General features: G+C 39.8%; 1 protein-coding gene across 1 annotated transcript in view; it reads left to right on the top strand.

Annotated features, from left to right (window-relative positions):
* Positions 1 to 11,898, top strand: part of OSBPL2 (oxysterol binding protein like 2) — a 34,029-nt gene extending 22,131 nt beyond the window's left edge. Inside the window, 9 exon segments of the mRNA XM_017734402.1 lie at position 1; positions 3 to 49; positions 2,590 to 2,697; positions 3,596 to 3,685; positions 4,319 to 4,439; positions 6,270 to 6,398; positions 7,146 to 7,269; positions 7,923 to 8,013; positions 9,198 to 11,898. The exon segment at position 1 is cut by the window's left edge and continues 153 nt beyond it. Of these exon segments, the coding sequence (XP_017589891.1) occupies position 1; positions 3 to 49; positions 2,590 to 2,697; positions 3,596 to 3,685; positions 4,319 to 4,439; positions 6,270 to 6,398; positions 7,146 to 7,269; positions 7,923 to 8,013; positions 9,198 to 9,300 (814 nt within the window). The 3' untranslated portion in view covers positions 9,301 to 11,898.
* Positions 11,899 to 12,568: the final 670 nt, after the last annotated feature.

Raw genomic sequence — 12,568 nt, 5'->3', positions numbered from 1 at the left:
AGAGTATAGAAGCAGAGCCTCGGGGAACAATTACTTTGGAGCTTCTGAAATGAGGATGAGAAATAAATAACTTTTTTTACTTATTGGTGATAACCCTGTTGGCTTTTCAGGGATGATTACCTAAAAACCCCTTGCTGAAGAGGTTGTAAGAATTGATTTACAAGTTAATTTTCACTGCTTAATTTCAGAGCTGTTTTTTTAATTTGTGTTATGCTTCTATAGCTGTAGCAGTTTGACCCAGTTTTTCCAGCTTGAAAATTAGCATTTCTTACAAATTGATTGCTACTGAAAGCTAGTTCTGTGAAGACATGTAAAATTTAAATATAGAGATAAAATTCTCTTACTGGGCTGTTCACGCTCATCTCAGTTTTCAATATTGCTGTTGGTTTTGGTGGTTTGTGTGAGTGTTTGTGTGGAAAGAGCTGCATCTCACAATAACTGTTCTGTGGTAAGGCAGACAAGCAGAAACTTGTCAGGATTGCCACTTGCAGAGAAGGATCAGCTTCCTACTGAAATCAAGAATGTCTCTCCAGATTGCTCCCATTCTTGTCTCTCATAAATTATGTGACGTGCCATGAGTTGTTTTGTGCCCTGATGGTACAAAGACTCTGGAACTTCCCCAAGTGGGACACGAGGATGCACTAGAACAATTGCAAATAAAGTATTCTGCAATTGGTGCTTTTATAAAAGCCTTTCTGAGGCCTAACTCTGAGGTGGTTTTGAAATGTTGACTTAAGAAAGTTCTAGGCATTTGGTTTTAATGAAAAATCAACTTGCCTGCCATAGCAAGCATTGACTTTTCCTGTACTTTCTTTTGGAAGTAGTTTAATTTTTTTAGCTGTTGGCATCTAATATTCCAAGTTCATAAAAGTATGAACTGGTCTTGAAGATAAATGGTGATGGAAGTAAAGGAAATTTCTTCTGAATGTAGAAGGAACTGTGAATGTTAGTGCAGAATGCAGGTGTTACCAAAATAATGTTTGTTCCTTCAGAGCCTTTATGTAGGATACTGTTAAAATTCTTGCTGAGCCTAATCAAGGCTGAGATTTAAACTGGAATATAAACAATTAAAGCATTTATTTTAAATAATTGCTTCAAGTTAGCAGCAGAAGTTAAAATGAAATTTTGAGCCTCTCAGTGTTGTGATTCAGACCATTCTGTTGCTTTGAGTAGTCTGAGAACAGCTCAAGGCCTGAGTGAACAAGGAGCTGTTTGGGAAGCAAAGCTGGGAGTCAGTATTAAATTGTGCCTTTATGCTAACCATGACTATTTTTCAGAGCATTAGAAGACACTTTTCCCTCACTTCTCCAACACAATAAGTGCTTCAGTTCATCAGCACTGACCATAAGTGCCTTGTGTTGTGTTTTGGTTTATGCTATAAAGCTTCTGCTGTCAAAATAGTTCAGGAATAAAACTGTGTTTAAAGGCTGGGGGGAAGAATTTGAGGGATTCTGGGTTTTTTTTCCCCCCCAGTTGAAGAGTTGTCATTGTTCTAAAGACTCCTTGAAGAAAAGGAGCTGTGGGAAATAGTGAGACTTCAATGATCTGTTATTTCTCTGTACTGGAAAATGACAGATGGGTTGGAAACATTAGCTAGGAGTGTTCTCTCCATGCTCACTGGATGTAGAAGTACAAGGCATTTTTTACAGAGGACACTGCTTTTTCTGTGTTTTGTATTAAAATAGAGTTTACAAGCTTTCCTAAGATGGATTGATTGCCAACCAGGTAACTTCAGTATTTCTCCTACCAGCGTGGAAAGATGAGTGTGAATAGGTGGCTTTGACTGCTATTGACAATAGGATCCTGTTGTTTAACTTTTTGATCATTTATATGATAATGTCTTTTAGGGATTTAGACTGTATTAACTCACCTTTAAAGATTTTCACAAAACAATAAACCAAAAATGAAATCAAATGGAAAATCAATTCTAGGATTTTTCCTTTTTCTCAGTAAGTCTTTGGGGAAAGGATGGAATTGAATAGTAAACTGAATTTTAAAATGTCATGGTTGTGGAGCTTGCAGTAGTGCTGTTGTGTCCCACTAGTGTTAAATAACTGACTTAAACAAAGCAAAAACCACTCACACCTCAAAATTACCTTTAGTGGCACTGGAACAGGCCTCAAATACTGATGAGGAAACTTGTGACGTGTTTGTGGAAACCACTTACGCAATTTACTGCTGCAGCAATTGAGTAGAAGATACTGTTGGGCATTAGTTTGTTAGTCTGGTTCTCCTGCAGATATTATGTTTTGTCACTTACAACTTTACAAGTGCAAATTTAAAAGATGAATTCCTGAACTGCCCTTTATGTAGGGCTGAAATTTGTAATCCAAGGCACAGCAGCTGTAAAACTTACATGAGAAGGGAGAAAAATAAGGGTAATATCACTGTATGAACTTGCACCAGTGTTTGGATACAACACATTGTTGGCTTGTAAAGAACAGTCTGTTTCTCTTCTGTTATGAAGCTGAGTGCTGGCTGTTCAGAGGAGTGTTACATATTTTGCCCTGCCATGAACAGAATTGAAAACAGGCTTGCATTCCATCTCAAGCTCAAGAAAATGATTTCCTTCTCTTATTTCCTTGACAGGCACAATGAAGCTTACACATGGACAAATCCAACCTGTTGTGTACATAATGTAATTATTGGTAAACTGTGGTTAGAGCAGTACGGAGTGGTAGAAATTGTAAATCACAGGTAATGCTGATCATGAACCCAGGGGCTGTAGGGATTGTTGTGGTCATTGTGTTACAGAGCAGATTTGATTTTTGTCAGACACACAGGAAGCTTTGTTTTGTAGCTCCAAAGTCTCGTGGGGATTTTTTTTGTCTTTTTGTGGGGTTGTTTTTTACTTCTCCTGACAAATGCAAATTATCCCTAGGCCTGGGCTTACTATCATAACGTTATTAATGAAAAGGCACAAAGCCAGATGGCCTATGGAGTGCAAAGGTTTTACATCTGTGAGTTACCCATCCAAATTCAGCCCCATTAACAGAGAACAGAAATTAAATTTAACTCCAGAACCATTAAATGAAATAATTGTCAGAGGCAGATTGGACCTCCTCGGTGTTGATTGTGATTTGTCACTTTTTTAGTTTAGATAATGGAGAATGTCTTAAATTAAGGGCACAGCACAGAAAAATGACTGTAGAGTTGGGAAATGTGAATTTAGAGAGCATCAACTGCTCTGCCAACTGCCTGTATAAAAGCTTTTTACTTACATAAAATAAATTACCTTCTAAATGATGAGGGAGGGAATTTTGTGAGAACTATTACTCCTGCATGTGTTGCTCTCTCAATAAATGAGAGCTTCAACCCAATGAGCTGCTGTTTAATACTTCTCATAGCATGAAATCTGCGATCCTGTCTCCTGTACTTGCACAAAATTTGTTAGTTCTGTGGAATTTTGAAATTTGTGTGCTATTTTTAAAGCCCGGGTCAGACAATAAACCATAGTTAAATAAAAATAATTATGTATATAACTAACCACCAGCTAACTGTAACTATATTAAAAAAGCTAAGTAAGTTTGAAAAGTAAATTTTTTAATGTATTTGTGGGCTTGCTTCTCTAAGCATGTACTTATTTCCTCCACAGTACTGGAGATAAATGTGTCCTTAATTTTAAACCGTGTGGACTGTTTGGGAAAGAGCTTCACAGAGTAGAGGGATATATCCAGGACAAGCAGTAAGTGATAAAAGCCTCTTGATCTCTCTGTTTTTAAACACTGGGGCATTTCTTTTGCTTGCATAGTGACCACAGCTGATGTGACTGTAAAGTTGCTACCAATGTAATTTGTAACCCATTTTTGTTCTCTGTGTCAGTATTAAACCCCCTGACTCCAAGATGATCATTTTCAAGCATTATTAGAAAAACTCTCCAGTCCAGCTTTTGGAAATAAAGGGAAAATGCAGAGTAGTTGCAACTGATTTACTATTGTACAGTCATAATTCCAGTCTTCAGTTTTAAATAATGAGAATGTGGTTGTTAGAAGTTTTTAATTAACCCAAACCTGTTTTGTGACTCTGAGTCTCTGTATTATAATTGGCTTTGATGTACCCACATTCATTTAGCAGTGGCAAAAGCATGTGACTGTCATGAGGATCTGTTCTGGAGGGCTGGAATGAGCTGAAACCTTTTCTTTGCCTTATCAAACATCTGTGTTTTCTAAGAGTCACCCATTCTGTGAAATCTGCAAATAGAAACATAAAATGTGGTGAAGTAGGAAGCTGGGTATTTAATATAGATCAGAATCTGCAGGGCTAGGCTTAGAAGGCTCAGTAAGAAGGAAGAGCTCAGTGTCCTTTGCTTTCTCTGCAGCAGGAAGAAGCTGTGTGTGATCTATGGCAAGTGGACAGAATGTTTGTGGTGCACTGATCCCACCACATATGAGACCTACAAAAAGAGTGAGAAGAGAGGTGGTGAGCAGAAGAAGAAGTCGGTAAGGTGAAGGATTCTTTAGGGAGAAAAGATACTGAAATGTCAGAAATGAAATCAAAACCTCTTATTTAGGTGAATGAAGGGTTAAAACTTGTCATTTGGTAGGGGTTGGATGGGGCAGTGAGAAGGCACTTGGCACTTTGAGCTTTGCAGGCTGTAGTGTGAGCTGCTGGCATGGAAGGGAGCTCAGGGGAATGGTGTCTGCTGGAGATTAGTCAGTCATCAAATATCAACCCCCAAGCTGATGTTGTCCAGTCTTTGAATGAGGAAGGTGGCCCTACTGCCAACTCCAGCCGTAAAAGTACTAGGATTTGGGCAGGAAAAAGAATAATCATTTTGTTTAAGTCAGATACCCTTTTTGGTGATGCAGCTTTTCAGAATTCATGATGTAGAAAATCTTTACAACAAAGAGGTCTGGAAACATGCTTCATATTAAAGCAGTGTCAGGTAAGTTGCTGTCAAATCCTCAGTGTCATATAGAAAATGGGAAGTACTGTATGGTGCAGCAGAGGACTTTGGGTTTCCTGGTATCAACAGTTACTCATTGAAAATGAAAAGTTAAACAGAAGCTAATCTCTCGATGTTAAGAGGCTCAAACTTTAAAAGTATTCACATCAGAAGAATCTAGGCCTTGCTTTTGCCTCTGTATTCCATCATGGTACAAGCTTATATTTTGACTTTTTTTAAAAATAATAAGATTCTGTTCATCTTAAGAAAATCAATTCTTTCTTTCTTTCCTTCCTTCCTTCCTTCCTGTTGAGACTATATTTAGATGGGGAACTGTCTAACAGTAAACTAGATGTTGACATGGAAAGTAGCCTAGAAGTGTCTTTTAGAATAATGAATACTCAAATCAAATTATTGAAATTAGACTCTTAACCATATGGAGCTGTTTTCTAGTGTATGAAACAGGCCCTGTTTAACCTAGTAGGGTATTTTTGAGTCAAACAAATGACCCATGTCAGAGAGGGCAGAAAGAAAATAGAAAGGGGGTGGGAGTGAGGAAAACTGTTACTGTCACTCCAGGATGTTATTGCCTCAAACTTCCCTTCTGGTTGTTGTGGTTTTCAATGGGTTCTCATGGTGAAATCCTCTAAAGTTCCACAATGCAGCTGTCTGTGTCCTGCAGCAGTCAGATTCTCTCAGATTCTGAGAGCAGCCTCCCGCACATTGGATTTTTATATGTGCAGCACAGCAGTGCAGCTGGTAACAAAGGAACTTTGAAGGAAAGACACTGTATTCATAAACTTAGGGACACAGTCTTCACAGTGAGAAAACTGGCAGTGATAATTGTGATTGGAGTCTGGATCATAGGAAATCAGACTGAAACGAGGGCCTGTCTTTTTTTAACCACACATCCAAATGTTTTGCAAATGATGAAGCAATACCCAAAAACAGGTCTGCCCTATTTATGACTTAAGAACTAACTTGGAAACTGGTTTAAATTTCAGTCTTGGCTCATTTGCACCTGAAGAAATAATGGTCATGTGAGGTGAAATTAAGCTATGGCATAGGATAGAAGGGGCAGCTGGAGAAAACACTTCTGAAAGACATGAATTTACTGTTATTACTGTTGCTGGGGTTTTATTTTGAACAGATATTGAAGTTTCATTTAAGTGTTAGGAGACTATCTGGGGGTATTAGGAGCAAGACATAAAAATGGGAGGGACTGTATACAGAGTGAGGAAAAGCAAACAGGAGGGGTGAGGCAGAAGTACAGGAGTGTTCAGTGTCTCAAATGTGAACAGATTCTTCAACAGTCACTGCAGAATTCTAGATGAAACCATCCAATGTTCCTTTGTTCCTCTGCCAAATGTTATCTCTGTTTCAGAGTGAAGAAGATATTAAATCTGAAAATGATGAGGCTGATGATATGCCAGAGGTTCAAGACACGGTGCAGTTCATACCAGGCAGTAAATTGCTTTGGAGAATAAATTGTAGGCCACCAAACTCATCACAGGTAACTGTTCCTATCAGCCTGTGCCTTGCTCTTGCTGGTGACTTACCCAGGGGAGCATGAGTAATGGTCCAGGGAACCTTGTTGCAGTGTCACTCCTTGGCATAGGGCCAGGCTCTGGCAGTTCTTGCTGCAGCACTGAAATTACACTCCAAGAAGCTCTGCTTCAGTCCCGTGCTGAAAGCAGCCCTGCTGTGCCTGAGCTGGCACAAGGAATGCATGCTCTGAGTGCAGCTGGGAATCTGGGCACTTAGGTTAACCTGCCTGGGAGATCTTTGCACTGAGAGTGGCTAAAATATGGATACACATTCCCTTCTGCTGGCCCTGCTGTTCCAAGATAGGCTGCCACAGGCTGCAGTAACTGGGCAGCTGGATATTAATTTCCATAGTTTCAACGAGATTTTTTGGTCTTTTAGGTGTGGGTGGTTTTGTTTTGTTTTGCTTTTTCCTAAAAATCATGATGTTAAATATCAATACGGTAGAAAATCTGTCTTAATCCTCCAAAGTAAAGACTGCTTAAAAAATGAAAGCTGTGATTCTATCCCCATCTGCCCTTTCTTGTTCCTCCCCTCCAACAAAAAATGCAGCTGGTGTTGTATGAACCTAACCTCGCCTTTGGGGCAGCCAGTGGGAGAAGCTTTGACTCAGCAGTTTCTCTTGGAAGTGTTGTTTGTTGTATCCATTCACTGTAGGGAACCTAGCACTGCTTTGCTGGAATAACTTGTGTGTTCTCTTTAATTTGCTTTTCAGATGTACAATTTCACCAGTTTTGCTGTGAGTCTCAATGAGCTGGAAAAGGGCATGGAAGCGATATTGGCTCCCACGGACTGCCGGCTACGTCCGGATATCAGGAACATGGAGAACGGGAACATGGGTGTGTGTTTGCTGCAGGAAGTACTGGCACATGAGTAAGGTTTGGGAGGCATGGCTGAAGGGAGGTCGATGCAGGAAACACTGCCCTCAGTTTCTCGTTCCCAGAGCAGCCTTAACTCTTTTTCATCCTGTGCAATGAACATGCTTTTGAATAGTGTATGATGTCTGTTTTCTCCCAGTAAAGCCTGGGGGAGCAGATGCATCCCAGGTGGATCCCAGGGCTGCTGTCCTGTGCTATGGTGTGTTTGCATGTTTGTTAGCTTGGGAGGAGCTGCAGACGTGCTCCACTTGCTCTGGAGTTTGTCTGGAGAGACATGTGGTGAGCAGACATGCTCTGCTGCTCTGCTGTTTGTCAGAGGAAACACATGGCCAAATACTGAAAAAAATCACTCTCATGTCTAATCTGAGTTTGTTCCTGCTGTCTCAGTACAGTGTTTCTGAGAGATAAAACACTAGCATTTCAGTTTCAGCTCTGTGTTTGTAGCAGCAACTTTTCTGAAATGAGTTTGAGGTTTTTGTTGCCTGAGACTGTGTACAGCAAATGATTTCTCGTGCTTAAATGAGCTCTATTTTATTTCTCTCGTCTTTCCTGTGTTTTCTGCATTTTTGTTTTTGTTTTGCTAAGTAACCAATTTCTCTTGAAACATTGATTAGATGTGGCAAGCAAAGAGAAGGAGAGATTAGAAGAGAAACAAAGAGCTGCTCGCAAGGAGCGTGCGAAAGACGAGGTGGAGTGGCACACACGGTAAGGGGCAAGGAAGGGGGAATTTGTTGAAGCTTGGAATAGCTGGATACTCTGCTTGAATTGTTTTTATTCAGGACAGCATGTGTCTGATTGCTTCCGTGACAGCGCAATTTGTAGTGTCACTGAAAGCATTGTTGGGTCAACAATTAAATATGTAGCTGGAAGCCAAAATTGCTGATAAGTCTGTCCTGGACAAATTATCTAATAATAAATGCTGAAACCTATCATAATTAAATACTGTGGTAATGCTGGATTTTTTTTTTTTTTTTTAAACCTACAGAGGTAATGTTTTTGTTAGAATTAATAAAATGTTAAGTGTCATCTCTCCTTTAACCAATTCCTGTCCACCTTTTGGTAGTTGAGCAAGACATTGTGGCCCTCTAGGGCCTTTTATTTTCACACTTTCTGTATTTTTTGGCTTGGATACTTCAGAAATTGCTTTTTTGATTGCATATTCAAGTGATTTCTGAGTCACAGAGTGCATCAGGGAGAGATGTGTGATTTGGCTGCTGCTCCCACAGGGTGCTTTTCACAGCTGCTAGTGCTGGGCAGTCAAGTGTGTGCTCATGGCCAGTCGCTGCAGTTGCCTCCTTCAAAGGCAAGAACTTTGGGATGCTCCATGATTTTATGAAATTCAGAAGAGAAAGCATTCTTTTCCCAAAGCCTGGAGGAGCAGCTACAGATTAGTTCCAGTTAATGCCTTGAAAAATCTCTTCCAGAGAATATAAAATAGGTTTTGGTCAACGTGGTTAAAAAGTGAGCAGCTGTTGATGTTCTTGGCAGGGCATAGCTCCATAGAACAGAAACTGTTTCTTCTTGGGGCAAATTTCCAAAAATGATTGTGTAACTGATTTAGCATCCTTTTAAAGTAAAAATTAATATATATAGAGTATCGATGTTATTTTTAGTTTGAATAGGACAGCAATTTTAAAATCCATTCCATACTCCTTGACTTTATGCTAAAAAAAAAGGCACTCTACAAGGTGGTGATAATTGTGTAGGAAGTTCAATGTTTTTCATGTTCAGAATATTTCCTGAGAATTTTTTTGATAAGAAATACCAGCGTATTTTTAGAACGTTTTGTGAAGGAAGCAATGTTGGGATTTTTTTCCCTTTTAATAACTGTTCACTCTGTTCGCTTTTTTCTTTTATTGTTTCTCTTCTTTTTCTTTTTTGTGTTACAGATGGTTTCATCAAGGCACTAACCCATACACTGGGACTCCAGATTGGCTGTACTCAGGTGGCTATTTTGATAGAAATTTCTCAGACTGTCCAGACATATATTGAGATTCCAGAACTAATTGCTCATCTCATCCGGACATCTAGTTACTAGATTTCATTCCAAGCCAGTTACTCTGGTTTTGTTGATAGCAAAAACCAGCTTTTCTAAGTCAATTTTAACAGAAATTCTATCAGTCAACAATCAATGGTTTAATTATCACTAATGTTGGATTGCCAAATATTTAAATACTGTTGCGCTCATTCCATAAAGCTGCACCTGGAATCATCAAGTTTTCACTAATTTTCAGAGGGACCTTTGGTTTTCCATTTCCTCCCCTAGTTTCTCTGGCAGGAGGATACGCTGTATCCGTAGAGCACATAACATCCTTGAAAACTACGTAAGTTAAATAAAATAGAGATAATATCCTTGTTACTTAGTACAATAGTGAAGAAGCTGAAGTTTTTGGCACTCGGAGCAGGGATGAAAAGCCAACATGGTACCAACAGGATCAAACCCAGTCCTGTCACACTCCCCATACTGTATGTAGCACTCCCTGGAGATGGGAGCTCTCGGCCCCCTTCCCAACAATTCCATAACTGAGAGACCTGGGACACAAAACCCAGCCTGAGCCTCTCATACTGTAGTTGTCTGTTACAGAGTCTTCACAACTTTGGGACACTGTGAGCATTAAACTGTATACCTGTGATAAATCCCATAGAGCATACCTTAGGAGAAGGGAAGGGCACACCCGAAATGTGCTTTTCCTGAGGTCAAATGCTGTTCTTACCATAGGAGGAGCTTCGGAAGCAATAGCAGGAATGTTGAGGTGGTTACAATGTACAATATATTGCTTGCTACCACTTGGAGGCTTAACTCTTCTGCACTACCTTTGGCAGCTTTGGCACTGTGAATGCTTCTAGACTAAACTTTCCTTTGGAAGCACTTCCATGTGTGTATCCACACAGGTTCATGTTTTGGGGAAGTTTTGGTTTGCATGTTTCTCATTATTAGGTCATGTCTGTTTTGTATGTTGTGAAAAAGCAGAATCAATTTAAAGCTTTGGCAGAGTTATACCTATTACAAGTTTCCTGTGAGCACGTGATGTCAAAAAATGGGATGGTTTTTTTTTTTGTTCCATATCAAACCATCAAAGCCGTATAATACTGGAAATAATCAATTACTGAACTGATGCATTCATTTTCTTTCAAGTGGTACACTTCAGGGGGCAGGGTGGGGAGAGAGGCTTGAAAAATTAGGTCCAGTAATCAAAACTGATCCTAATGTTGCTGCTTCTTTTATGAAAGTTTTTAATTGAGTAACCAGGCGAAAATGGAGAGCGGCTGTGCTGCTGTGAAGTTTACAGTAATTTAGAAATTGTTGCTGTTAAGTGCCAGCAACATGAGGAGTTCAAGAAAGAACTGGTCTGTTTAATGTCCAAAACATCTGGGATTTCATCCAGAAAGTAGATTTTTGAAGTGTTTCTCTCTTAGCCACAGGATTAAACAGCAAAGGAAAATTAACATATTTATAGAGAAATTCTTCTATCAAGTCATGTGTACAACAATTAGATTAAATTTGGGGGAAATTTAGTTGTCTTCATTGGAAAAATAAGAGAAGCTGTAAAACTTCAAAGCAGTAAGGAAGGACATCATCTGAATCTTGTTCATGGCAACTTGATTCTGTTGCCAAAATTTGTACCTTGTGTTGATGGAAATCCTCAGAACTTGAGCTGGACGTAGTGGCACAGTTGGGGTTGTGTTTGTTCCTAGTAAGGGCACAGACACTTCTGTAAAGACAGTGCTGCTCCACATGGAACAGCATAAAAATAGTTTTGGTAAAAACCTGAGCTGTAATGACAGTGTCAGGCAGTGTAACCCCCCTTTTCAAAGTCGCTGCACGTGCCATAGGGAATTTTTTGTTAGGTGAGGATTGAAAGGAATCACATATTAGACCAGTGGGAGTTTAAAACTTGCTTACACTACATAGGATGTTTAATGCTGGAGTGGTGTTTTTAAAGCAATGCATATAAATAGAAATTGCCTGAATGGAAAAAAAACTGTACAGATGTTCTGTTTCTAAGAGGAGGTGTACAGGTTAGCATCCCTTTTGTCTAAGCCAGGATTTAAATTCTAAGACCTAAAGCCTTGTCATTATGTGAAAGCATGAAACAATTGTACCAACGTGTTTAATCCAAACTTCAGTATAGAATCTTCATGGGGTATAAAAAGAAACTGGGAACATTTCCAATGTAAAAACACTTCATTAGTTACATCTTCACCCTCTTCTCCCCTTCCTTTAGTCTAAAGCTTTCAGTAAAATTTCAGATTAGTTCCAAATCCATTCTTCTAATTTATTGTTCTTCATTAGCAACACTTCCAGAACCCTTTCCCTGCACTGCCCACATGGCTCTGCTTGGCCAGCTCTGGCATTCCTAATGCTCTCAAAGTCCAAAAGTTTGATTTTCGATGCAGATCTTGCCTCAGTAGTTTACGTGTCAAAACATTAATAACTTTGCACCTTTTGAAAGAATGTCACTTTTATAACTTGATTAAACACTGTATATAAGATAACTGTGTTAGTATATGTTAATACAGCTACATAGAGAAACCAGCTAGAAAGAAAACTATAATAAATACTTAATAAATACCTTTTGGGCCTCTGGATGGTGGCCGAGATTTTTGTGAGACTCCTACAGAGCAGCTGGCAGGGGGGGAGGAGGACTCTGGCTTTGCTCTGCCAGCTCTGGGGCTGTACCTTAATTTTATTGTGATGTTCACTGGACAAAGATGGTTTAAATTGGAGCTTTGGACACCTCCAGCCCTGGGGGGAGGTGTCCAGCCCTGGGGAACTCTGTTCCTCAGCACCTTTGCCCTGCAGTCCGTGGGGTGGTTGGGGTGCAGGACAGCGAGGGCTGTGCGCTGCCGGCGGTGCTGGGCTGGAAACCTGCAGTGGCTGGGAATTGGCATCGGGAACAGCCTTGGGAATGCTCCCAGCACTGAGACCTCACGTTGGTGTGATGGTGGAGAGGCCCTGTGCGAGCTGGAGCTGGGGAGAGAGTGGACTTCTGGTAAAAAATGTTATAAACGTGAAAGCTGACTTTGTACAGCATTTGTGTCTTGGATGTGACATCCTGTTGTAAATGGGGAGCAGCTTTTCACACATCCAGCATTTATAGAGTTCTTGTCACCCGATTAATCACCGGATTAATGACAGGAATAATTTATCCTAGATCACCCAGAGAGAAGAGAACTAATGAGAAGTATTTATTCTTGTTTAATAATTAAAAACAATTTCCCAGTAAAATTTTCACCGAAAACTGCTTTAAAAAACAAA

Source organism: Corvus brachyrhynchos, unplaced genomic scaffold, assembly GCF_000691975.1.
Source record: "Corvus brachyrhynchos isolate BGI_N302 unplaced genomic scaffold, ASM69197v1 scaffold10, whole genome shotgun sequence".
NCBI classification, from domain to species: domain Eukaryota; kingdom Metazoa; phylum Chordata; class Aves; order Passeriformes; family Corvidae; genus Corvus; species Corvus brachyrhynchos.
This window is presented reverse-complemented; position numbering and strand designations above follow the sequence as displayed.